Genomic DNA, 24,898 nt, shown 5'->3' on the forward strand with positions numbered 1-24,898 from the left:
TTTGCTAAGGCCCACAGCAAAGCTTTCTGCTCTAATAATCCTGCCATGAAGGCACCCTTTCCCCCCCCCCCAAAAAAAAAAAAAAAAAACCACCTTATTTCTCAGAAGCACTTAAACATTCTCCCAAATGCTGGATGGACCCACTGAAGCCAAACTCCTGCCATTGACTTCAGAGAGACAAAGACTGTATCAAGATCTTTCAAGCATCAGATAAACTCCAAATACATAAATGATAAAATCATTATAGACTAGACTTCTGAAATGATGTCATCTCCAAAGGAAACATGGAACCTGGTCCTGAGAAGGTATGAAAAATAACCTTACATTAATAGCTTAAGTTTTAAAGTCCTAGTGATTCATCTTAAGCAATACACGTTGCTTGCTTTCTTCAGCATAACATGAATGGCTCTTTTGCATGCAACTCTTTCCCAGGTAAAAGAAAGCAAACAAACAAAAAAAACCCCAATCTGTACTAGTTAGTATGTGAAGTTTATAGTGGTTCTGGGTTTTTCCAGATGACTCTTGGGATAGCTGCTCTTTCCTGAATCATTCAATTTGCTTGTAAAATAAAGTCCAAAATTGTCATCTTTTTATTTTGGGGAATTTAACAGGCCAATGGGGACTGAAATCAAAGTGAGATATTTGCAACTGGTGGATCTCTAATTAGAAAACTAAAACTACACACCAAAAGGACAAGAATCTCTCAAACCTTCCATGTTAAGTTGTTTAGCAACCAAGGCAAAACGTGAGTAACCTTAGACAGAAAAGGGTATAACTATGCTATATCAGACTGAGATCCAGTTGTTAGTTAGACATGAGCAGTCACCATCACCTCACAGAATGGTTGAGGTTGGAAGACACCTCTGGAGATCATATAGTCCAGCCTCGCTACTCAAGCAGGGTCACCTAGAGCAGGTTGCCCAGGCCTGTGTCTGGACAGCTTTTGAATATCTCCAGGGTTGGAGACTCCGCAGTATCTCTGCGCAACCTGTTCCAGTGCTCAATCACCCTCACAGTGAAGAAGTTTTCTCTTAGATTCAGATGGAATTTGCTATTTCCTGCCCGAGACAGAACTTCCTGCCCCTTACCTCCTGTCCTGTCACTAGGCATCTGTGCAAAGTGTCTGGCTCTGTCTTCTTTACACCCCCTATTCAGATATTTACACACATTGATAAAATCCCTCCTGAGCCTTTTCTTCTCCAGGCTAAGCAATTCCAGCTCTCTCAGCCTTTCCTCATGTGATAGCTGCTCCAGTCTCTTAATCTTCTTTGTGGCCCTTTGCCAGACTTGCTCCGGTATGCCGATGTCTTTCTTGTAGTAGGGAGCCCAGAGCTGGGCACAGTACTCCAGATGTGGCCTCACCAGCGCAAAGTAGAGGGGAAGGATCTTCTCCCTCAACCTGCTGGCAACACTCTTCCCAATGTAGCCCAGGATGCCATTGGCTGCCTTCATTTCTGGGCATTGTCTTGCAAGTGTGCAGTCAGTGCGTCTAGGCAGACAAAAGGCTGTGTTACTGTCAAGAGATCTACTGTGTGAAGTGCTTCTCAGGGCGAGCGCTGTATTCCTGACACTTGAGTAAAAAAAATTGTTTAAGGGAATTTCTTAACTATTAGCTATTTGTGTGCATCATGTTTCCCGTGGGCCACATCTCAGACAGAGATTCAACTTTTCTCCTCTGCTAATGTTACTAATTAAGAAACATTTGTGGGGAGGGAAGAATTAACTAAAGTCAATAATGTAAACTACTTCCATAGGCACAGTTATTGATATAAATGGATGATCAGTATTACTAGCTTGAGACACGCAGGCAGACTTTCGATCTGCAACTCAGATCCCAATACTTTAAATATTGGACTATACACCACTGAATTCAAGCATTGCTTGATACATAGTTCTCATGGACTTTAAAGCACTTCCTTAAATTTAAAATATGACATTTAGCAATCTTATTTTTACTATACATAATACATTTTCAATACTTACAAATAAATACTCACAATTACAAGCACTTAATCACATATATACAAAATACTAGTTTACCCAATATAGCAAGTAGATATTTTTACAATGCTAAAACCAATTTAAATTTATTGTAATCTTGTTAAATATTAACTTCATGTTTTAGAATAATACACCTTGCTGAACAGCACATCTGCCTATCTGTCAATACATGAACACGCATTATTATACACATTATACACATGCTAAAATAAAACTTGTTTTTCAGTATCTTAATTTGCTAACTTTCTTTTTTAGAAGGAAGTTGAAGATTTTATTCAAATTTTCAAAGTAGAGAACTATCATCTGCTCCAGAAGACATTCTTAATCCTCACTAAGTTAATCAAAACCAGAGGAGATTACCAAACAAAAAACTATACTTGATTCCTTTGGCATAAATTGCTAACTTGCAGATCTTAGAAGCAAAAATATAAATATATCAGCACCTTTTTTTCTTTTTTGTCTCTTCTGCAAGTGAGAAAGAGACACTGGCCCAGGGAGAGAAGGAAATTCAAGAAGTCGTATGAAAGTGCGCTGTGCAACAAACGGTAAAATTGATCACTAAAAACGTTCCCTTCAGGCATAAAAGTAAAAACACTGCTTATACTGAAAGATCTGTAGCTAATAAACATTATCAGAGGTAAGTAGCTCTGTACTAGTGCTGGAAAAAAGTACTTCTGTGTATGACAACATCAGCAGTGCTGTTCAGAAGTGTTTGCGCTACAGGCTTACCTAAGAGTTTGCAGAGAAATAACATGTTGAAATTGTGTAAGTTGTTCTACAGCCAAGAATCTCCTGTCTGCATTTACTGGTCAGTACTGCAACTGATACTGACACGCTCTGTCAGCACTAGAATTATTTGCAGTATAGACAGGACTAGGGGAAATAATCCCATTTCACTGAGGTATCACTTCAGCAATTAATTTAGACATTTTTTCTAAAACTAAGTATCAAGTTATTAATAAAATTATCTCTAGTTCCACTATCGGATGCTATTGGGGAGAAGGAGGGCATCCACAGAACCTAACTTTGGACATCTGAAGGTGACAACAGGGAGATTAGTGTCCTTAGATCCCCGTGTAGCTACGGAAAAGAGAGACAACATCATCTTCAAACAGTGATTTGGGGGGGGGGGGGGGGGGAGTAGCTATCTCCCTCCATACGACAATCAGGGCAATCTATTTCTCGCTCTTGACTAGACAAGGAGTTCGTTTTCTTAGCTGAGGTCCACAAGTTGGGATGGTCACATTTGAAATTGAATACCCTCTGGTCTAAACCACTGGTCTAACCTTGCTAACTTGTATTTACGGAAGTAATCCAAAACAAAATAAATCTATAAGTCTACAACATCTGACCATATAGTAGTCAGTAGGATTATTTACTGTTTAAAAAAGAAAAATGTTTCTTCATAGGCAATATGTTTGGAGGATAGGCTCAGAGCAAAAACTTATGCTTAATAACTGAAGGCCAGCTTTGTACTGTAAATACTTGCTCCCAAATGAAGATAATATACTCTGTTTCTGCAAAATACCATAACCCACCCACCTGTCTAAATACAGACTTACTCTGTAGCTGCCAGATAATTTATACACATGATGTCCTTAAAACAACAACAAAAAATAGAGACAAGTTACCCAAACAGTCTAATAACGCTGTTCTTGTAGGTCAGACAACTCTCCAAAGAACAGGCTTTCTCCCTCCCCTAACTTGAATGCCCCATGCAAAGCTGTTCCCTTTACTTGGATGCTTATGTGTATAACCAGCCACCTGTTCCCACTGGCAATAGCAACTGATTTGCTGTCCCGTTACAGTCTTCAAACCTTGCCACACCGACATTTGTTCCTTGCAAAGAAAGAAATGGAAGATGTTAGCTTCCTAATCTTGTAGATGGTGCAAAGGCCTGCTATGATCTTTAGCAAATAAATCTTGGAATCTGTTAAAGATCTTCCAGCAGCTTTGCATCCAAGTTATCTCCCCCCAATTTTTTATTCTATCTGTATTTTGCAACCTATTCTTTGCCTTCAGTCCTGTAGTGTGAGCCTCTCCATGTTTTTTGCCTTCTATTTTTGTTTTTTACATCTGTACATCGTGCCACATCAGGAGCTGCAGGGTTACATTGATCGTGACATCATGAATCGTGCAAATCTTTTGAGTAATTTTTAAGCCCAAATTGCTGGGGTCGTCCTCATGACAGTAACCAAGCTCTGAGAGTCCTTTAACAATTTGCCTTTTCCTTTCTCAGCCTTTCACGGGATGCCATCCTTCCTTTGGCAACACTGCGAAGGAGGCACTCCCCAGTCATACAGGTAAGAAAGCCTGAGCTTAACCTCCTCCTTACAGAGCTTCCCTTCTTTAGCAAGGGTCTGATGCTTTTCCAGCATGTCTTCGATGCTTTGCTTATGAGTTACTATGTACTTATTGTTGCAACCTCGTGACTTATATTCAGTATCAAAACGAGGGTCGTGCACTCTCTTCACATCAATGGGAGCTAGCCAGACCCCCAGGGAGACATCTTCACTCTGCCACATGTTCAAGTAGTCTCGGCTGAGACGCAAGTAGTGCACCAGATCTGCAGAAAGCACGTAACCACCGCCCAGGGCATATGGTAGATAGTAGTCACAGAGGACCCAAGCACTCTCTTTCCATTTGCCACCAGCTTTCACTCGACCACGGCCAGAAAAAAAGCCCCAATAGAGGCGATGCGACTCCTTGGCCCTCAGCTCTTCCACAAGCACATCCAAGCGTACAAAGGTATCATCGTCAGCCTTCAGGGCAAACTGGAAATCCACGTGCAGATCCAGCCACACATATGTGGCCAGGACTTTGGCAGTCAGGTTCTCATAGGAGTCCCGCAGTTCTGGCAGAAGGAGGAGGTCTCGGTGACGGCTCTGCTCTAGCTCCAGGCTACGAAGCTCCTCTGCCCCAAGCCCACCTGTGCCAATCACAAAGCGACTCCAGATGTCTTCGTGAGGAGGGCGCCCGGCGGCCGATAGCCACGTGCTGCGGATGATGCTGCGGCGCTCAGTGTATTTGGGGCCGCTCGTGATGAGCACGGCCAGGAAGGCCGTCTCCTCGGGGGGCGGCGGTGGGGCTGCGGGAGGCTGCAGCCCCCTGGCACCCCGCAGCGGTGGGGGTGGAGGCTGGTTGTGAGGGAGCCCCCGCGGGGCTGGCAGAGGCCGGAGGCCCTCAGAGGTGCATTTGGCCAGGTAAAGCAGGACCACTGCAAAGAGCGACAAGCCACCCAGGCCCAGGGCCGTTTTGTGGCGGCACAGCAGGCGCAGCAGCTTCATGGCAGCGGGGCCTCGACAGGGCGACTAGGCCGAGGCCGGCGCCCAGCACGGTGCCCGGTCCCGGCCGGGCCTCCAGGCCCCGCCCCCCCCCGCACTTTAGGCGGGAAGAAGGGGAGCCCCGTCCCCAGCACTGAAACAGGGTACGGCTAGCGAGAAGGGACAGCGTTCCTCTGGGAACCCTCACCGCGCTTCGCGTTCCCTCAGCGGTGGTTTCATGTCTCCTTCCTGCTTTTTTTTCGCCTCCTCCTTGGGGAAGCGCCGGCTCAGGCCGGGAGGAGGAGGAGGAGGAGGAGGACGAGCGGCTCTGTCCCTGCCTACCCGCTGGGCCTCCGGCGCAGACTCAGCCTGCGCAACGCCCGCCACCGCCTCGCCCTCCGCCTGCTTCTGTGCGGGAGGGGCCGGGGAGGAGCGGCTGCGCCCGGCACCGCCTGTCCGCATACGACGGCGCCCTGCAGCCGCCATCTTGCAGCAGGGCACGCGAGGCTGAGGCGGTTGCCATTTTGGTTCCGGGCGCGCTTTTTGGTGCAGGTTGCTTTTTTTTTTTTTTTTTTCCCCCCTCCTTTCACGTCAGGGCAAGCGAAGCCGGAGGAAGTCCCGTTTCAGCCTAGGGTAGCGTAGGTGCGCGCGCGCGTAGCTGGTGGTGTTTTTAGGCGTGAGGGCGGTTTGGGGCGTGGGAGCGTTGCTCGATTGTCATGGTGAAGTGTGTCGTCTTGCGATAGTCTCTATTCGTGTGTTACCTAGACCGGTGGTGCCCTGATTCCACAGGGATTGTTAGTAGTGTATTATGGCAGTTTCTCAAGAAGTATATACAAAGGTAACGTTTACACGGTTCCCAAGCAAAACGGACGAGCGACAGACACAAAACTAGGGGAGTATGTATAGTCAGGGAAAGGGGCATGGCGGGGAGCTAGAGGGGACCGAATTGTTCGTGTTGGGATGGGCAGGGGATAAGAAAGAGTACGTGAGCGAGTACACTGCGTTTGTTAGCATCTGGGCTTTTGCCCCCCCGTCCCCTTCATCGGACCCCGGCAACCCCACCGCCCTGGCGCGGGGGGCCGGGGCAGGAGACGGAATCTTCGCTGGGAAAATGGCGGAAGCGGCCGCTGAAGGCGAAGTGAAGTGCCTCTCTGCCCTGCTCTAAGATGGCCGCTGCCCGCCCCTCACGCCCGCCCTGCCGCGTGAAGCGGTTCCTACGCAGTGCTCGCCTGGCCCGGCCTCCTCCCTGGGCCTGCACCTCCGGGGCGGGCGCTGGCCTGCGGTCCTCGGCGCCCGGCTGACGTCCTTCCGCCGTGCTGTGGCCGCAGGCAGCGAGGCCAGGCCGCAGGGGGCCGGGCATGAGGAGCCGCCGCGGCCCGCGCAGGTACCGGCGCGGCGGGGCAGGACGGGGCGCAGCCGGGCCGGGCCTGGCCCCCCGGCGCCTGTCAGGGCTCTGGGCGGCCGTGCCCCCCCTCCCTCCCCACCCCGGTCCGGAGGCGGCACCAGGAGCGGCCGGAGCAGTCCGCGAGTAGGGCGCAGCCCTTCCTGGTGCGGGGCGAGGGCAGCTCCCGCCCTCCCCGCCGGGCGGGTAGCCCCGGCCCGGTCCCCCCTCGGCCGTCCCTTGCTGAGTTTTCGCTGCCGCCGCTCTGTCTGTGGCTCTTGTCCCGGGCCGGGGCGAGTCCTCCCCGGCTCGCTGAGGTTTGCGCTCCTAAACGCGATGTTTTTCCTGCTGCGGCTCTGTCCCCTCTTCAGAGGTCTGCGGACTTGCACGTGGCTGTGCCTTTCCGCCCTTAGCAAGCGGTTCACGCGAGGGCTGCTCCCAGGGTTGTTTTTTCCGGAGGGCTGTTTCCTATGTGTTTCCAGCTGTATGTGACCGCATTTGTAATCATATTTCCTTTAGTCATCTGTTTCTATCAGCTTTTCCTCAGAAGTGATCTTTTGCGAGCCTTCTGGCAAACTCTCTTGCGCTGCTGTGACTGTTTTTCTGGCGTGTCGTGAAACGCAGCGTGGCCCTTCAGAGCGTTGCCCCACCTGAGCTCTGGCCGGCCGCACACGCAGACAGTTGAGCGCCCCGTGCTCTGTGCTTGCTTCTCTGTGAATCTTTTGAGTTTTATAAGCTGCTAGGTCAGCTTGTGTCATAACAACTGAAGATGGTTTTTGGAGCAGAACCAGGCCCTTCTCTTCCAAAGTCATAGTGGAGGTTACAATTGTGTAGACTGGTAACTGGCACAAGTTAATCTCTTGTGTGTTTGTGGTGGTTCTTCTCAATTTTAGTAGATGTTTTAGTAGTGGCATAATGTTCTGGAGTTTTTTATTTGTATTTTTTTTGTTTTTCTTCCTAGATCATTTAATCCATTCACAATTTAATTGACCAGTATTTTGAATAAGAGGAAAGAAAATGATGTCAAGACAGGCCTTTCTCTGCAGTTTGGGATCTCTGTATTTGTCCCTTCTGTTTGTGTTTCTTCTAATGGATGTTTATGCAAGGCCTGCAAACAACTCTATCCTTAAAGAAAAGGTAGTTGACAGTAAAGATGAGAATGAGATCTTGCCCCCAGATCACTTGAATGGGGTCAAAATGGAGATGGATGGCCATCTTAACAAAGAATTTCATCAAGAAGTTTTTCTAGGAAAAGAGATGGAAGAGTTTGAGGAAGATTCTGAACCCAGAAAAAATAGGAAGAAGCTCATGGTCATCTTTTCAAAGTAAGTTATGTACGTTGTCAAGGAAAATGCAGCCTTTTTCTCTAAGCTTCAGAGCAAAATTTGTGAAATGCTTTGTAATATCTGAAAATTGTAATGATGGGGAGGAAGCATCATACTGTAAGCACTGCATTCACATTATTAAGGTACAAACATGCCTATAGATATAAACTATTCTCAGGAGTGAAAATATGTGTGTTTGTTTGAGGGTCACAATCAGTTTTCAGGATTGGTGCTGTGATCTTCTGGTAAAGTTTATAACAGCAGATTATTTTCTATAAGAAAATACTTCATTAGCTTCTTAAAGTATGAAAATTAAAAGATATATTTCTTTTTTCTAGCTAAAAGAATACCCACATTTGCATCTTAGATCCATGAATTAGTAAGAAAGGACTTCCTTAGTGGTAGGATGCCTATGCAATAAACTGGGAAAGTGGGATTTTCTTCCAGTTCCAGTATGTCCTGTCGCTTTGCTGCGAGTTTGGTTTCAACTGATGATCCAAGCTTCTTATTTGTTGTTTGGGCTTATACACTGTTTGGATTTTGGTATTTTAGGTTTTGTCGCTATTGTGACTTCTGCAACTAACAGCAGAGGGAAGACACTAGTGAAGCCAGAAGGGGGAAAAAGGGGAAGACGCACAGTAGATAAGTGTGGTGAACAAATTCATAGTTGCATTTTTCTGTTCATGAAACTTCCTAGTAGATATCAAGTGTCTAAAACCAAGTGTCTAGAAATACATAACATTAAAAACAATTAGGCCTAACAGCGTATACCAAGAATTCAGGAATTGAAATGGCAACTTACTTTCTTCATGAGTTAAGACCTGTTGTTAACCAGGTGTTTACCTCCCCCGAATTTAGAAAAAGAAGCATCGTGAGAATAGAAGGGTTCATTTTTGATTTGATAGCCTTTTTTGAAAACTCCATAGAGCTGTTTACTTGATATAAAAATACAATCTTTACTTTTAGATATTAAAATACTTTTTCCATTTACCCTTTTTGTCCTAGAAAGGGTTTGTATCAGCTAATAATCTCTCTATAAGCACATGTTTGGAGTTCAGTTAATAGAATGAAATGGAAATCCCTATCGGTATGTTCTTCCAGACACTAGAGGGCAGAGTTGACTTTATTTCTGTTTTTGCAATTGAGGATTAATTTTGTTAGAACAACCTGGATTATATAGGTGCTGTTAATGCTGACTGTGATGTGAGGGTGTTCATTTACCTGAGATGAAATGAGAAGGCTTAACAAAAGTTTTTTCTTGTTTTTTTTTTTTTTTTGCAAACTTTTCATTAACAGAGTAAAAATATCAATAATAACACAGACTTTTTTTCCTCATGTGCTCCTGAGTAAAGCAAATAGGCAAACCAGAGTGCCTTTTCCATTCAGAGTAAATCCTTTGTGGCTATTCAGATCAGTCTCTTTAGTGGTAGTTTGAGTGTGTATGCAAATACAAATTTTAAGTAAACTTTCAATTTCTTTATTGCCATATGTTTATTGGAAACATGCAGCTCATGTTTAATAATTTATCATTCATAAATTGCAGGCTCCATTCACTTCTACCTGTTTGTTATGAAAGAGGTTTCTTTAGGAAGCTTAAACATTCAAGACCAGCTTCACTCAGATACTTCCTTCAAACTTCATTCCCTCAGATGATCAGATTAGACATGTAGAAGTACATTCTGGGGAATCTAGTTGCATTCCAGACTTACCTTTAAAGGTTGAATAAGAGAGAAATATGGTGGACTTCTATGAAAAGGTAGTACGTTGTAGGCTCCCAAATCCTGTGGAAATATTTTCTTTGAATATGTAAAGAAAATCCTATGCTATGTTTTTAATTAGTGAAAACTGATATTCTAGAGCATGCCTATATGATATAAATGTATATGATATCACTGTCTCCCATAACATCCTCATAGGTAAGCCCAGGAAGTGTGAGTTAGATGAGTGGACAGTGAGGTGGATTGAGAAGTGGCTGGATGGCAGAGCTCAGAGGGCTGTGGTCAGTGGCACAGTCTAGTTGAAGGCCTGTAGCAGTGTCCCCCAGGGGTCAGTACTGGATCCGGTCTTGTTCAGCGTGTTCATCAATGACCTGGAGGAAGGGACAGAGTGCACCCTCAGCAGGTTTGCTGATGATACAAAACTGGGAGGAGTGGCTGCACCAGAGGGCTGTGCTGCTATTCAGAGAGACTTGACAGGCTGGAGAGTTGGATGGAGAGGAATCTCATGAAGTTGACAAAGGCAAGTGCAGGGTCCTGCACCTGGGGAGGAGTAATCCCCTGCACCAGTACAGGTTGGGGGTTGATCTACTGGAAAGTAGCTCTGCAGAGAAGGACCTGGGAGTCTTGGTGGACAGCAAGTTAACCATGAGCCAGCAAGGTGCTCTTGTGGCCAAGAAGGCCAGCAGGATCCTGGGGTGCACGAGGCAGAGTGTTGCCAGCAGGTGGAGGGAGATGATCCTCCCCCTCTCCTCAGCCCTGGTGAGGCCTCACCTGGAGTACTGTGTCCCGTTCTGGGCTCCCCAGGACAAGAGAGACATGGCACTCCTGGAGAGAGTCCAGCGGAGGGCTACCAAGATGATGAAGGGCCTGGAGCATCTCTCCTATGAAGAAAGGCTGAGGGAGCTGGGCCTGTTGAGCCTGGAGAAGAGAAGACTGAGGGGGGATCTCATCAATGTATACAAATATCTGAAGGGAGGGTATCAAGAGGATGGGGCCAGACTCTTCTCCGTGGTGCCCAGTGACAGGACGAGAGGCAACGGGCAGAAACTGAAACACAGGGAGTTCCATCTGAATAGGAGGAAAAGTTGCTTTGCTGTGAGGGTGACTGAGCACTGGCACAGGTTGCCCAGAGGGGTAGTGGAGTCTCCTTCGCTGGAGATGTTCAGAACCCGCTTGGACGTGATCCTGAGCAACGGGCTCTAGAGGACCCTGCTTGAGCAGGGGGGTTGGACTAGATGACTTCCAGAGGTCCCTTCCAACCTCAACCATTCTGTGATTCAGTAATAATGAAGAGTTAGTGGAAATATGTTCAGTAGTCCATCGTGAATAAGATAATTATGTAAGGAAATATGGACAATTGTTTGCTTCTTCCTCTTCTCCTCCCCCCACCCCAAATAGCCTTGATGCAGGGATATATGTTTTTTTTCATAAATTTGTAAATATTTTCTTCTCAAAAGCAGAAGTGCTGTTGATGGGCATTGGAATAATTTCAGCTCATATCATACAGTGGGTGCCTGCTAATTCATGAAAGTCTGGGTCATCAGAGACTTTTTTTATGAAGTGTGATATCAAAACAAAGGGTCTACTGTCATGACCTTGAGTAGCAATGGCCTGATTCAAATTAGAAAGATAACAAGCATCACATTTATCTCATTCTAGTGAACATGTGATTTAAATGTAAAATACAGCTTGGAAGTAATAAGTTGGATGGCCTTGATCTAAAGAAACTTAAATGTTGAGGGGAGAATGCTTTGCTATCCCTTCTCATTTTCAGTAGTATCTATTCCATATCAAACCTCATGTTTGTTCACAGGCTAAATTCAACGTATACAAGTAGAATGCTACCATTGTACTGTTGTGCTGTAGATTACAGAAAAGCTGCTGATACTGAGGCAGTGCTTTTATATGTGCAAATATGTGATACAGTATTTAAAAATCCTAATACTGCTCTTCCTAATGCAGCTAAGCGTTTTAGAAGATTAGATGCTTGGGTCATTTTTTGACTTAGGCTTTTAACATTTAGTTGACATTTAAAGGTAAATCACATACTTGAGTTTCAGTGATAACATTTCAGTAGTGTTAAGATAGTGATGTACGCAGTCAAGCTGATGTGTTTTTTTCTTAAAAACTGAACATGAGCGGTTTTGTTATAGTTTACATAGAATCTCGCTTTTTAAATTTCAGTGATGTCTTCTAAGTTTTAAGTATTGTTCTATCTTACATACCTAATGATATATTCAGAAAAACTTTAAAATCCATGGTGGCTTCTGTATTTGTTCAACCGTAACTTTTATATTAACTTCTCTTTAATGAAATAAGCTTTAAGACAGCCTGCTGTCCCAGCAGTTCATTTTCTTGATAAAGAAATCCTGGTAGTATGTTAAGGCAAAAAGCGGATCGTCAGACCAGACGTTTACTGACAATTTTGCCAATGAGGCAAAAAAAAGTGTTTCTGTTGCTCAGTAGCAATGAGTACAATAACATATTTTGTCAAACCGAAGTGAGCCTGATATCTCTGGGAACTAATGGAGAACAAATGTATGTGCAGAAGTGTTTCTAATTCTTAAAACTGCACATTTCAATCAGCTGTAAGGTGTGTTTAGCAGAGATCAAAGGATAATAGAAAAAACGATTTCCCCCACGTCCCCCCACTTACATATCCTGCAGTCAAAGTATTAAATAGTTTTGAAAGCCAAGAATATTCATGTCATTGTTTTTAATGGTCACAACAGCTGTGATTTGATCTTGGCAGACCCAGGGAAGCAACTCATCAGTACACTTTGGAAGTCTTGAAAAATAAAGGTAAAAAGGACCTAGCAAGGTATATTGAGAAGTTAATGATTTGGGAGAGTATTTGAAAAGAAGTTTTTCAAAGTAGTAAAAGTCTGTAGCTGTTGACAGTTGACAATTTTGAACCATTAAGAAATGAGCATGAGACTAATATGCCATGAGCTATGTATTTGTAGTTTCTTCTACTTTAAAGACATACTCAAAAAAGTAATATTGAAATGAGTTACTTCACAATAAAGTGAAGTATGGTTAAATGTTTTTTCAAGGAACAGTTACCTGGGTGTTGTTTCTGACTTGAGAAAGGTGGACTTGAAACGGAAGGGAACTTCCCATCTGGCAGTTCATGCACGCTTTCCTGTTGTAAGCCCAGAGGCTATTTCATAGTTAAAGTAAATATAGAAGACTGAATAATTTACTAGCTTGCTGCTTGCTTACTCTTTAGGTGAGAGAATGTAGGACTTCTCAGAGACAGTTATAATGTCCTTTTTTTCCTGTGACAACCTATGTTTGTTATTGTTGGGTAAAGTAATTCATTTAGGTTCTACAGGTATTCCCCAAATCAAAATCTTTTCTGCTGTTCTTCCACAGAGTGGATATAAATAATGATAAAAAGATAAGTGCTAAAGAGATGCAGCGCTGGATCATGGAAAAAACTGATGAACACTTCCAGGAAGCTGTGGAAGAGAATAAAATGCACTTCCGAGCTGTGGACCCTGATGGTGATGGTAAGATTAAGAATTTCTCAGTCTCCCGATGACATCTCAGGTCAGTTGCTAGCGGCCGAAGTGACTGGCTACTCTTCAGATGTGCTGTGATGAATCCTAGTTCCTTTGGACTGCTTGTAATCCTTTGCGTTTCAACAGTTCTGATCCATACAGAAGACAACAGAGCAAAGAAATAATGTGCTCTAGACAGCATTATAGTTCTGATTGCTGCATTATTTCACTCAGACACAGGAAATCTTAAGATCTCCAGGGATGGGATGGTGAGGACCATGACTCAGTAGATTATTTTCACAAGTCCTGTCTACTCTAAGGAAACATGAAGTGAATCCAGTGATAGTTGTCATCTTGCTGTTGAGAAAAGTTTAGTGTGACGGCTACAGTGCTGAACTCATTAAGAAATGAGACCAAAAGTGAAGCATTTTAAAATACTGTGTAATGTCTGAGATATGGCTCTCTCTTACAGGCCATGTGTCCTGGGATGAATATAAAGTTAAGTTTTTGGCAAGTAAGGGCTTTAATGAAAAAGAAATAGTAGAGAAGATCAGAAACAATGAAGAGCTAAAAATAGATGAAGAAAGTAAGTACAAACTGTTGGTGGGTGTGTGTTTTGCTTTCTTAAAATGTAAATGTCAAAACTGTTTGTATTGTGAGATGAATGTCTTAGCTGCTCTTCAGCCTCTAACGAGTCCGAGGAGTAAAACACTAGATTTCTCTGGAACTCGGATCTGTGTTCCCAAACGCTCTTGATACAAATGTTTACCACTAAAAATGGTAGCTGCTTATTTCTTACTGCCTGTTTCAATAGTTTCCAGTTAGTTATGTTTAGCAGTCTGCTGAACGTATCAGACCTGTGTTATCTGTGGCCCATTGTCAACTGGGGTACCAGGTCCCCACCTTACCCCAAATGAAAGGGAGATGGCTATACGCTATTCCCCTCCTAAAACTAAGGAGGTGTACATATAAGCTACCAAACTGTATTGTGTAAGTAGGCGTGTGCTTAAGTATTGCAAAGCATGCTAGAAATTAATAGCAGAAGTTTGCCGAACGATTGTTTCATGTTTCACAAAAGTTCTCTGTTGAGAGAGAGAGAGAGATTTAGGTTAGCAAGACTGATCATTTCTTTCTTATCACTTCTGAAACTCTCATTTGAATTTGACTTGTTCTAAATGTGGCAACTCTTCAAGGAGTAGTTTTTTCCCCCTGTCTGAAAGTATTTAAATTTACTGTTAGGCTATGGCTTGATGTTTTACTTTTCCTTGCAGGAATTAGTCATTTAAAAGTGAGTTATGTTATATTTTCCATTTATAAAAAAGCAACTAAAATGCAAATGGGCCTTTGAATTTCATGGCAGGGAAAATACCTGTGCAGCATGTTCTATGGCATTGTGGTTAGCTACCGTTTACAGGAATGCTCATCAGATAAAAGATTTGCTGAATAAGGGAAGCGTACACAATCATTTTTCTACCTAGGTAACAAGCATTGTTTGGGAAAATCAAATTGGTTATCTACCACTTCCTGAGGAGGATAGGCAAAATTATTTTCAAACTTCACTGCAGTGTAAAAGCTTTTTTTAAGTTTGTATAAAATAACTCAACGTGTGGATCTTTAGACGTATGTTCTGGGTCTTAGGCAAAAGTTGCTGCTGACCTCTAGCACAGAACAGTTTGGATGCCGTGTCAAAACTGGGGACGCAGCTGTAGTTATAAATAAGTTCTCAGATAGCTACAGTTTCAGCTGATGACTGACAGTTGAGTTCCATTTTAGACTGAAGAAGAAAGGTAGGAGGACGAAGGTTTATTTGTGACTTCTGAACATCTGGGGTTGGCAACACGGGAAAAGCTTGAGCAAGTCACTTGATTGTCCTGTATTTACTAGTGCCTTTGAAATAATGAGTACTTTCCATTTACAAATTTGTGTTAGGATGCTTATTAAGACTGAAGAATTTCCTTACTCTTCACAAAAAAGCATTCACTGAAGACTTAACTTTTAATTGTAAATTCAAAAATGTAAATGCTACCACTTGTTACTTTTCTTTCTTTTTTCTTTTTTTTTCTTCCCCCCCCTCTGGTAGCTCATCAACTCATGCCATAGCTACTCAAGACAAATTACTTGGAAAAACAATTTTTTTCTTTTAATTCAAAAGTTTTTGATCTTAATCCTTAATCTTAACACCTGACTGGCTCTTCAAGAGCATTTTTAGCACTTGTGAAATGCTTCAGACTTGTATTTGTCAGTGTGTTTTGGGGATAGCAGGGTGTGCCACAGACTGTATTTTTTCCAGTGTGTCATTTAGAAAATGCCCACACTAGAAAAATAATACTTTATACAGGTATCTCTTTCCTGTTTGGTTATGCTCAGGACTACTAGGTGCATGTAATATTCATGCTGTGTGTTGCAGGTTCCGCCCCCCTGGTCAGTGGCATACACTCGGCGGAAACTCTTGTTCAAATAATGATTTTTTTTCAATTGAGTTTAGGAAAAATTCACTTAAAAGTGCTTGTCAACATGATGTTAGGTGAAATCAATGAAGCAGATTAAAGTGCGTTCTGGTTCTGTTATGGCTATTTGTACATGTGTGGTTCAACTTGCATTTGTTCCTTGCAGCAAAAATATTTCCCTTCATTAAATTATAGTGATAACTAAAACATTTGCAGGATTTAAGTCTAAGTTAAATTACTTTCTGATACAGAATGGTTAAAGAGGAATAAGTACTTGTATCATTAAGTAAATGGAAAACTAAATGCATTTCTTGGTGCTTAGCATCCCCACTTAATGTTTTCAAACTTTTTTTTTTCCAGAGCCACTCTTAAATCTCTCATAGTTCTAAAAAATGACATTTTCTGCCAGAAATGCTGGCTACTCTTTCTGAGTCTAAGAACATAAGTAGTCTCTGGGTAGGAGATTCTTTGAATCCTTTGACACGGTAAAGGAAAGCAGGAGGAGCAGGGGCAGGATAAAAGTATTTTCACAGCTTTCCTAATGCCAAACTTTATGGCTCTAGCAGTTTTACCTCTTCAGTGAGAAGCTTTGTAAGGAACAGATATCTATGAGATGTATTCGTGATTACTGTAAAAATTAGATTTAATTTTTAGTTAAGTTTAATATTCTTACGCTTAATTCATGTATGTAGTTTTGTGGAGGGTAAAGGTGCTAACTGGAATTGCAGTATGGTGGGGGGAAAAAAAACCTTTCTACTTTACAAGTGTTTTGCACACATAGTTCTATCATCGCTTTGTGGTAGATCACTATCATTTTGTCAACTATTTTCAAATCCTTTGAGCTTGAACACACCTTAAAGCACTTCAGAGAAACGATACAACTGGTTTTAGTTTAGATAGTGTATTAAGAAACGCCAGACTGAAGTAACAAAGTTGGGCTGTGTAATGCTGGAGTAGTAAAACATGCCCCTTTGATCATGCTTGGAACTGCAATGTTAAGCATATTTTCTGATTTGTGGTAGACTTAAAGGTTTATCCTGCTCTAAAGCACTTTGTAAGGCACAAAGCAGTAAAACAATACTGCTTCACAGGTCAGAAGTATCTTCCTAGATCTATCAGTAGTTATATGGTTTGGTTTTAGAAGAAAGCATGCCAAATGTTATAGGCTTGTTATTCTATCTTTGTTATTATTTGGGTGGGAAAGGAATTGTTTGACATCATCTTCCTTTCTTGAAAATATTAACTAGGTTGTTGATCTTGAAATTGTGAGAGAGACGGAGATGTTGGATTTGAAGAATGTTTTGATGACTTAGAGGCACAGAAATGGTTTTAAGTAGAAAACTGATATTTTTTCAGAAGAAAGGTACTACTGGAAATCAGGAAGGTGAATAATTTCTGTTGGTAGTTGCCTCTAAAATATCAAAATAAGAAAGGAGGACTTGCACTTTTGTGCAAGTACTGCACAAAGTTAAATTATCTATATCTACTACCTCAAGCAGCTAAGTTCCCCCTCCCCCCCCAATACTTTGCATTTCTTGCATTGAAGTTTTGATGCAGGTACAGCTAAATCTTTATTTTCATCTCTTAACCAAACCTCTGAACTGGAATTAAAGGGTCTTTTCCTAATTGCGCTTTGTTTCCCTTCATCACCCCCCCCTCCATCCCCTGTTGAACTGTAAAATAGCTTTAATGAAGGATAATCTGTGAACCAGACAGTTGAATAACAGGCAAGGTATATCTTAAGAACTACAAATAGATTACAAATAATGGTTTTAATCTTTCTTACTCTTTTAGCACAGGAAGTCTTAGATAACCTGAAGGATCGGTGGTACCAAGCTGACAACCCACCTCCTGATCTGTTGTTGAATGAGGAAGAATTCTTGTCCTTTCTTCATCCAGAGCATAGTAGGGGAATGCTGAAATTTATGGTGAAAGAGATCATCCGAGATCTGGGTATGCCATTTTAAAACAAGTTTTTTTTGGGAGTTACTTAAACGGTTTTGTTGGGTAACAACAAGACTTCAAAAAAATGTGTAAGGAAAATACAGTGTTAGCACAGACGCTGACGTTACATGGGATTTTCTGTGCGTTTCTCAAGGCTAAGTTTAACCTCTCTTTGTTAAAGAACAACACAACCTTATATGTTACAAAGATATTCTGAGTACTTTATTCAAGGAAGATCAGCTGACACTGCATCACAGTCAGGTGCTGCTGCACTGCATGGTCACTGTAGCAATAGCAGAAAGAGTTTGATGGATATTAAAATATTCTAGAATATATTGATACGAATGTTTTGTGAGGAGGTGATTAATTGCTTTGTACTTTTCCAGTACAGCAATCATGTAAGGGTTGTGACGTGCAGGCATGAAAGTGGAAATAAATGGTTGAGACTTCTAAGATTTTTTTTTGTTTTTATTTAATTCATAAGTATTGGTACAAGTGAGTTTTTCTGTTGACTCAATAGTTAAGCATATTTGAAATTGCTAGAACACTTAGATTAAAAAAAATGAATTTCTACTTTGCTAATAGTTGAGTAAATAAATATGAAAAGTGTCCAGTGATGCCTTAAGCACATGATGTGCAAACAAAACACCTCCAGTACACAGGCTTTTATGAGGGTTAATATTATTAGAATGGTAATTTAAGGGGAGACTGGATACAGCTGTAACAGACTTTCTAGCGCACTGGATTGTTCAAAACAAAAACACACTACCAGCCTGCCAACTGGTGTATCTTTCAGGCCCATTAGAAGAGAATTCTTTGTATTTAGTGTATTGATGAGTGCATGTTTTTTAGCCTTCTAAAACACTATGTGGACATAATGCAGAGAGTTTTCTGCTACCCACATAGATATAAATGGTAGTTGTTATTCTATGCTAGAGTCAGGATTGTGAACTGCTGAAGCCAGGCAGGCTGTACTAATAGCATCTTTGACGTGAAGGAGTTTTTCATTTTTAATGAACTTTAAGTAAATGCTTTTCAGTTCAGTTACAATGTACTTCTGTTGTAGATCAAGATGGAGATAAGAAACTAACTCTTTCAGAGTTCATTTCATTACCTGTCGGTACTGTAGAGAATCAGCAAGCTCAAGATATTGATGATGATTGGGTAAAAGACAGAAAGAAGGAATTTGAAGAGGTCATTGATGCTAACCATGATGGTATTGTCACAATGGAAGAGCTGGAGGTAAGTTTCCTTTAACTAATTATTTCTAGTGTTTGTAAAGATGGTTTACAAATACAGGATTGAGACTGCTTTAGAAAATTTCAAGTGCAGAAATATTTGAATTAACAGTACAACTTGTTTACTTTAAGGACCCTTGGGTTATAGTATTCTTCTGTAGTGGTTGTAGGTAGGTAGGATGATGTAATCTTTTTTTCTTAAAAGAGGAGGGGGAGTTTTCCTAGTATAACTATTATTCATAGTTATGCTTTTAGGGTTTTTTTGGTCATATAGACGCTGTTATGGATACATAAGGCATAAAAGAAAGACACAGACTTCACCGAGTGTTACAATTAATTGGGCAATGAGTCCTACTTTCCGTTACAAAAGAAGTAACTAGCATTTTATATATTCATTTAAAAACATAAAAATAAAACCAACAAACCCTGGCACCCTACTAGCCTAGAAAATAACAGATGTCTTGTCTTTCAGAGTGTTTTTCTTTTTTTTTTTAAAAGACAAATTATATTTTCAAGTGTGAGTACTAGTTTATGGCCCTTTCGGACTTCTGTGTGCAGAAGTAAGACTTTTTCTAATAAACTTATCTACAGAAGAGTCTACCAACCAAGCAATTGTTTGTAGCCCTGTAGTTGTGGCAGTTCTGTGGCAAGTGGAAGAGGTTTTTGGCTCATTTCTAGTGCTCTTTTTGGAATGTAAGAATATGCTTTGACTACCAGCATTCAGACTGCAGCATAGGCAGTGTGAAAGGATAAGCTGTTTTTAAGAAAGCCCTCTACCTGAGACAAGATGAATGTCGTCTTAAAGTTCCTAACCTTATTAGTATGCATCTATGTGAGTATGAGAGGTGGTAATTAGCATGGATTTATAAGCAGTTATGCTCAGACATAGAGAATGTTAATAGGATTTTGACTGATAAAACAGCTATTTTTAGGATAATTTTATCTCAAGTCTTTCAGTAAGTTATATTTATGCATATATGTGTGTGTGTGTGTGTGTTATTCTAATTGTAATCTATTACAGAATAGCTTTTTTCATATTTCATGTGAAGAAAGTGAAAGTAAAAATAATCTCTAAGGAATCTTCCATATCATGAACTAAAATGCACTTTTTGAAAGCTTTTAGAGTTATTTCAAGGTAGATGAAAGAAATGTTTCATTTCAGAGACTTCTTACCTCCCTAAATCTGTTTGCCAGGTGGTTTAAAATGGAACCAGAATGTTCCATATTGAACATACTCTAAAAAGATTACCTCCTTAAACAAGAAAAATCAACTCGTACAGAGGAATAGCATGCAACTTTAAATATTTAGAGCCGATATTTCTTGACAAGAACCACTGGATTTGCTAGCGGGTTTAGTCTGCAACCAAAATGTTAAAAATACAGTTGTGTTAGGTACTGACGTGAGCTGAGAAAATCGGGGTTTGTGTTAGAACAGATGAGGAAGCTGTGAATGGAAAAATAGCTAGGAGAAAGATGTAAGCCTGTTAAAGATGTGCTATTGCCCTCTTCTATGACTTATGTTTATTTTGGGGTTGCTTATGTCTTAATGCCTAAAGCTTACATAGAGCTGGGGTTCGTTATTCTGGTTTGGGGAAATAAGTATTTAGTGAGTAAAAATGATTGATTGTCTTATTTGTTTTAGGAATATATGGATCCTATGAATGAATACAATGCCCTAAATGAAGCGAAGCAAATGATAGCAGTAGCAGATGAAAATCAAAACCATCACTTAGAGCTGGAGGAGATCCTGAAATATAGTGAATACTTCACTGGCAGCAAACTTATGGACTATGCACGTAATGTCCATGAGGAGTTCTGACCATGCTCACTTTTTCAGAGCTCTGAAGCACCTTCTTGCTTTCCCAAAAGAACCCACCAAAAAACAAAAACAAAACAAAAAAGTTACCTTGCTGCTATCTGTGTTGTATGCATACAGTGTATTATTCTAGACTAAAAAAGCTCCGTCCACGTAGAAGAACTACAGCTCTATTGCCTTCAGTATGAAGAGAAGCAGAGGTGGGGGGGGAAGTTCAAAAATAATAATGCAGATTCTGGACTATATCAGCTCACCCCATTTTGTACCATTGATCCAGCTGAATTTTCAGCTGCTTCTGGCTACTCATGTTTAGCGGAGGCATCTTTAAATATTTAATTTTTTTTTTGTTACCTTCATAGCTGCTGATCCATGGAAATCACAAATAACATTAAAAGATGTTGGCTTTTTTAAAGGGCTTGTGGTTCAAATCCATATGTTCTGACCTCATGTAAAAAATCCATTGATAGACTGATTGAAAAACTTCTCTTTTGCTCAGCAAAATATCCCTTTGTATTTTGGGTGCAGTTTATATCCACTTCAATATTTCTTAGTTTAAAAAAAAAAAATCAGTAAATTGTATCAGGATGCTGCTCTCTGGGCTGTTCTTGCTCTGTGTGGTTTTTACAGTCATAGTCAGCTCTTTTCTCACTATTCTAACAGTCTGTGTAGTCAGCACACATTCTTAATGTTATATGTACTGAGTATCAATGAACTTCTCGGCTGATGTCATTACTTGTGTCTCTAGACTTCAGTTCTTCATGGACTTGACTTTAGGAATGTGAAACCTGTGTTAGCTTGTTAAAGGCATTAGCTCTAGTGTTACTCTCTCATAGTTGTTTCCAGTAACTGTTATTAGAACTACTTAGGAAGAGGAGATGATAGCCATATTCCTGAGACGGTTCGTTCGTTTACAATAATTTGGCTCATCTTCCAGTGTTCTTCTCAAGATATCTCAATCTAGCTCTATATTGTTGGAGACTTAATACAAGTCTCCCTCTATCACTGGACTACCTTTGGGAGCTGGGGGAAGGAACTTGCTTTAAATGTTACAGAGAACCTCTTCTGCGTCTGAGTTAAAAAGAAAATTTGTTTATGGTGTGACTGGTTTTTTGTTTGCATCTGCACTGTGATTGTGGGAGACTAAGATTGCTTAGGTCTTTTTTTTTTTTTTTTTTTTTAAAAAAAAAACAACCCAGAAATGAAACACTAAGGGGAAGGTTTCTTTGTGGACTTAGATGCTGCATTAAGCAAATGGGATTCATCTTCTAGGATTATGATTTCTACTAGTTTTAACAATGAATTTCAGTTAAGTAGAGTTGCTCGTTTCTCTGCAAGTTAACGATGCTGATGAACTCATGAATGCTAAGACTGGGGGAAAATACTGGCTTTGCTTTTGCACTGTCTCGGTCAGAGCAATGTACAGTCAGCACTTCGTAAGCTTTCTGATCGCTCAGTTTTTGGGTGCTCTCTGAAAAGCATCTCGCAACACAGGGGTCGTATCCACTGTTGTCTAAAATAAGAAAACTTTTTAAAATTCTAGTTCCATCTTTACTGTTTAAAAAAAAAAAAAAAGGTTGCGTGAAAATCCAAGATACTATATTTGATTAAATTTATTCTCTTAATGTAAATATAAACATTGATGTTTCTGTTTCAGATGTGTGCTCCCCCCTTTTTTTTGTTGTTGTTAAATGGCTTGTATCAAAGTCGTCTTATATACATCCATCTTTTTGCATTAAATATCTTGGTCTGTGCTTTGGAAATGTTGTTCCTTTTAGGCTTTTCAGTGAGCGGGAAAAATCCAAACTCTCTAGAGGACAGACAAAATATGACTTGAAAGACCTGTTAGAGAGGGGTAAATTCAGTTGATAATCTCGTATTTCACTTAGAAACAAGAATATCTGCATGTTTCTGTTCAAAAAGAGCTTATGAAGGCTGGTCTAGAAAGTCTTCCACGTTAGTTAAACTCCCTCTGCATGTACTTGATTGCAAGGTGGTGAGTTTTAGGTATAGCCAGTGTCAAGAGACATTCTACACAAAAATCCCACAGCTAAAAATATGCTGCTTAGCAGAAATCGTAGGTATGGCTGCTTTAGATTAATTGTCGAAAGGTCTGCAGTTTTCTCTGCTATTTTAGCTGAGGCTTCATAAATTAATAATGACCTCCACCTTCAACTAATAAAAAGTATACATGTAAACATACAGTTCTGCAGTGGAGTGGCCCCCAATCTAGTTCAAGACAAAAGTTTTAGCAACCTCAGTTGATAACTGTATAAATGCCCTTGGACTGCATTCTTGCATTATATACTTGCAGAGCTCAGTTATTTAGATTTTTGGTAACTTGAGTGGACAAATAGAATCTGGTCCCATCTGATACTCAGAAAGCAAATGCTAGAGTTTGCAGAAGGATTTTGAGCAGCTGAAAGATGATGAAATTTGAAACTGTCAGTAGAGGCGAAAGTTATGCACATTCAATCTTCCTGGGTTTAATCTTCTAAACCTAGTAATGTGCGCATGGAATCACTTGAAAAATGCAAGGTAATACAGCTGATAGCTAGCAACTGCAAAAACAGTTAAGTATGTACTATTGCAGTATTTGCCATGTGCTTGACAAATCTGAATCTTGAAACAGTTGAGAAAAGTTTATCTTTAATGCCTGTATGCAGTCCTGCACCTTATGTGTTTTGTTTTTTCACTACCAGGAATCAGGATCACATGTGAATAGCTGTAAGACAAAGTGGACGGCATGCTGGGATTTGGAGGTACTTGGGATTGTTCCAATCTCTGAATTTCAGGGAAGTTCAGACTATTCTATTTTGTCAAAAGGTTTTTCTTGTTGTTTTGTGTGTGTGTTTGATTTTTTTTTTTTAATTATTTCACCATTTTATAGCTGTTCAGTCTTTCTCAGATTCTTGCAGGGGAACCCTTCCTTGTCTGTAATCTATAAGGAATCTAGTGGGTTTTTGAGGTTTGTTTTTTTTTTTGTTTGTTTGGGGGGTGTGTGTGTTTTTAATCTGCCTGCTGTTGATAGTGCTACTGTCACATGGACATATTTAGTCTTCCCAAAATTCAAAAGCTTATATAAAACATATAGGATAAGTGTCTGTAGTCAAAAAGCTTGCGTGTATGTTGCTGAATAAAAGCAGGTGAGAGTCTGACTTCTGCCCCATAACATGGCTCATCTCGGCATACTGAAATTTCTCTCTTCTCCTGCTCCAACCAGAGTAGCTGCATCCAGGCTGGCTTTCAGGAGCAGTCTGTGGCACATAACATCCCCATAGCAATGCCAGGCGGAATCTGGGACAGGTTAAAACCCAGGTCCCAGCTCAATAACATCAAGATAATAAAACTCTGAGAGTGAACTTGGAAAGTGAAACCCATTAATTCCTACTGTGATCACTTTCTTCTCTACTCTACATGTTTGCTTTGGGTGAGGGCTGAACTGCAATGCCAGTGCACGATTCAGCCTCCCCCACCAGTCTCACTATTGCTGGCTTGCACAGCTGGATGGAGAAGCCATTTGGGAGTTTGGATTGCAAAGCTAACATGCTTCTGTAGAATAAAGTAGACCTCAAAAGTAGCTAGTATGTGAGTATTACATCCTTTGCTTTCATAGAGCACACCTCTGCTGGAAGCTGCTCTTTACATGGGGACAAATGGGACAGGGTAACGCGCAGTCTCTGAGGAGTCGGGAGCTTTCCTTTCTTCACTAGCAGTGCAGGGAATCTGATATTAAATGTCAAAATGGACACTGCAAATGCTTCCCATCTGTAACTTTTGCTAGCTATGAGGGAAAGGTCAAGATGACTCATGAGCTGCTATTCCATGCTCTTGCTGAGATGAGAAATGCAGTATTAACAATGATATTTTCATGCAGCAATGAAAGTCATGGATCTACTGTTACCATGAAACCAAGGGGAAAAAAAATCTGTACTCTGCCTTTAAGGAGTAAGTCTCTGTGTGGGCTATATTTCATTTTACCTAAGGCTCCAACTTGTCAAGTTTTTCATGTATTAGAATAGTGAGGACCATCTCTTCTGGTTCTCCTGCTGTTTGAGCCCTGTGCTTTAAGGAGAGGGGTATGTACCTAGCCGGAGGCTGACATGCGCTCTGTTTTAAGACTAAGAATGGAAATCTTTTGATAACACAATTCAGTATGTTATCTTTCTGCCTCTGAATATTTCAATTGTGAACAGCAAAAAATACGCTTTCTGAGGAGAGGGGAAAAAGTGGGGGTGGAGCACATACTGGGAATTTCCCAG

At 41.1% G+C, this 24,898-nt stretch overlaps 2 protein-coding genes across 17 annotated transcripts; one reads left to right on the forward strand and one right to left on the reverse strand.

Moving 5' to 3' along the window:
• Window positions 1-1,931: 1,931 nt before the first annotated feature.
• Window positions 1,932-5,299, reverse strand: B3GALT6 (beta-1,3-galactosyltransferase 6). The gene has a single exon (XM_009671669.2). It carries the CDS (start codon window positions 5,286-5,288, stop codon window positions 4,245-4,247), a length of 1,044 nt encoding a protein of 347 aa, XP_009669964.2. The 5' UTR covers window positions 5,289-5,299; the 3' UTR covers window positions 1,932-4,244.
• Window positions 5,300-5,553: 254 nt separating this feature from the next.
• SDF4 (stromal cell derived factor 4) lies at window positions 5,554-24,586 on the forward strand. Of its 16 annotated transcripts, XM_068916210.1 has the most exons (8): window positions 6,482-6,648; window positions 7,607-7,970; window positions 13,067-13,203; window positions 13,667-13,780; window positions 17,436-17,594; window positions 18,652-18,827; window positions 23,339-23,398; window positions 24,514-24,586. In XM_068916210.1, the coding sequence occupies exons 2-8, from the start codon at window positions 7,663-7,665 to the stop codon at window positions 24,517-24,519; spliced, it is 960 nt and encodes a 319-aa protein (XP_068772311.1). In that variant the 5' UTR covers window positions 6,482-6,648; window positions 7,607-7,662; the 3' UTR covers window positions 24,520-24,586. The 16 variants fall into 16 exon arrangements, with proteins under 16 accessions (XP_068772309.1, XP_068772303.1, XP_068772314.1 ...); XM_068916208.1 differs by lacking the exons at window positions 6,482-6,648; window positions 23,339-23,398; window positions 24,514-24,586 and adding exons at window positions 5,554-5,816; window positions 20,466-22,399; XM_068916202.1 differs by lacking the exons at window positions 6,482-6,648; window positions 24,514-24,586 and adding an exon at window positions 5,703-5,816 and having other exon boundaries at window positions 23,339-23,776.
• Window positions 24,587-24,898: the final 312 nt, after the last annotated feature.

Source organism: Struthio camelus, chromosome 21 (assembly GCF_040807025.1).
Source record: "Struthio camelus isolate bStrCam1 chromosome 21, bStrCam1.hap1, whole genome shotgun sequence".
Lineage (NCBI taxonomy): Eukaryota > Metazoa > Chordata > Aves > Struthioniformes > Struthionidae > Struthio > Struthio camelus.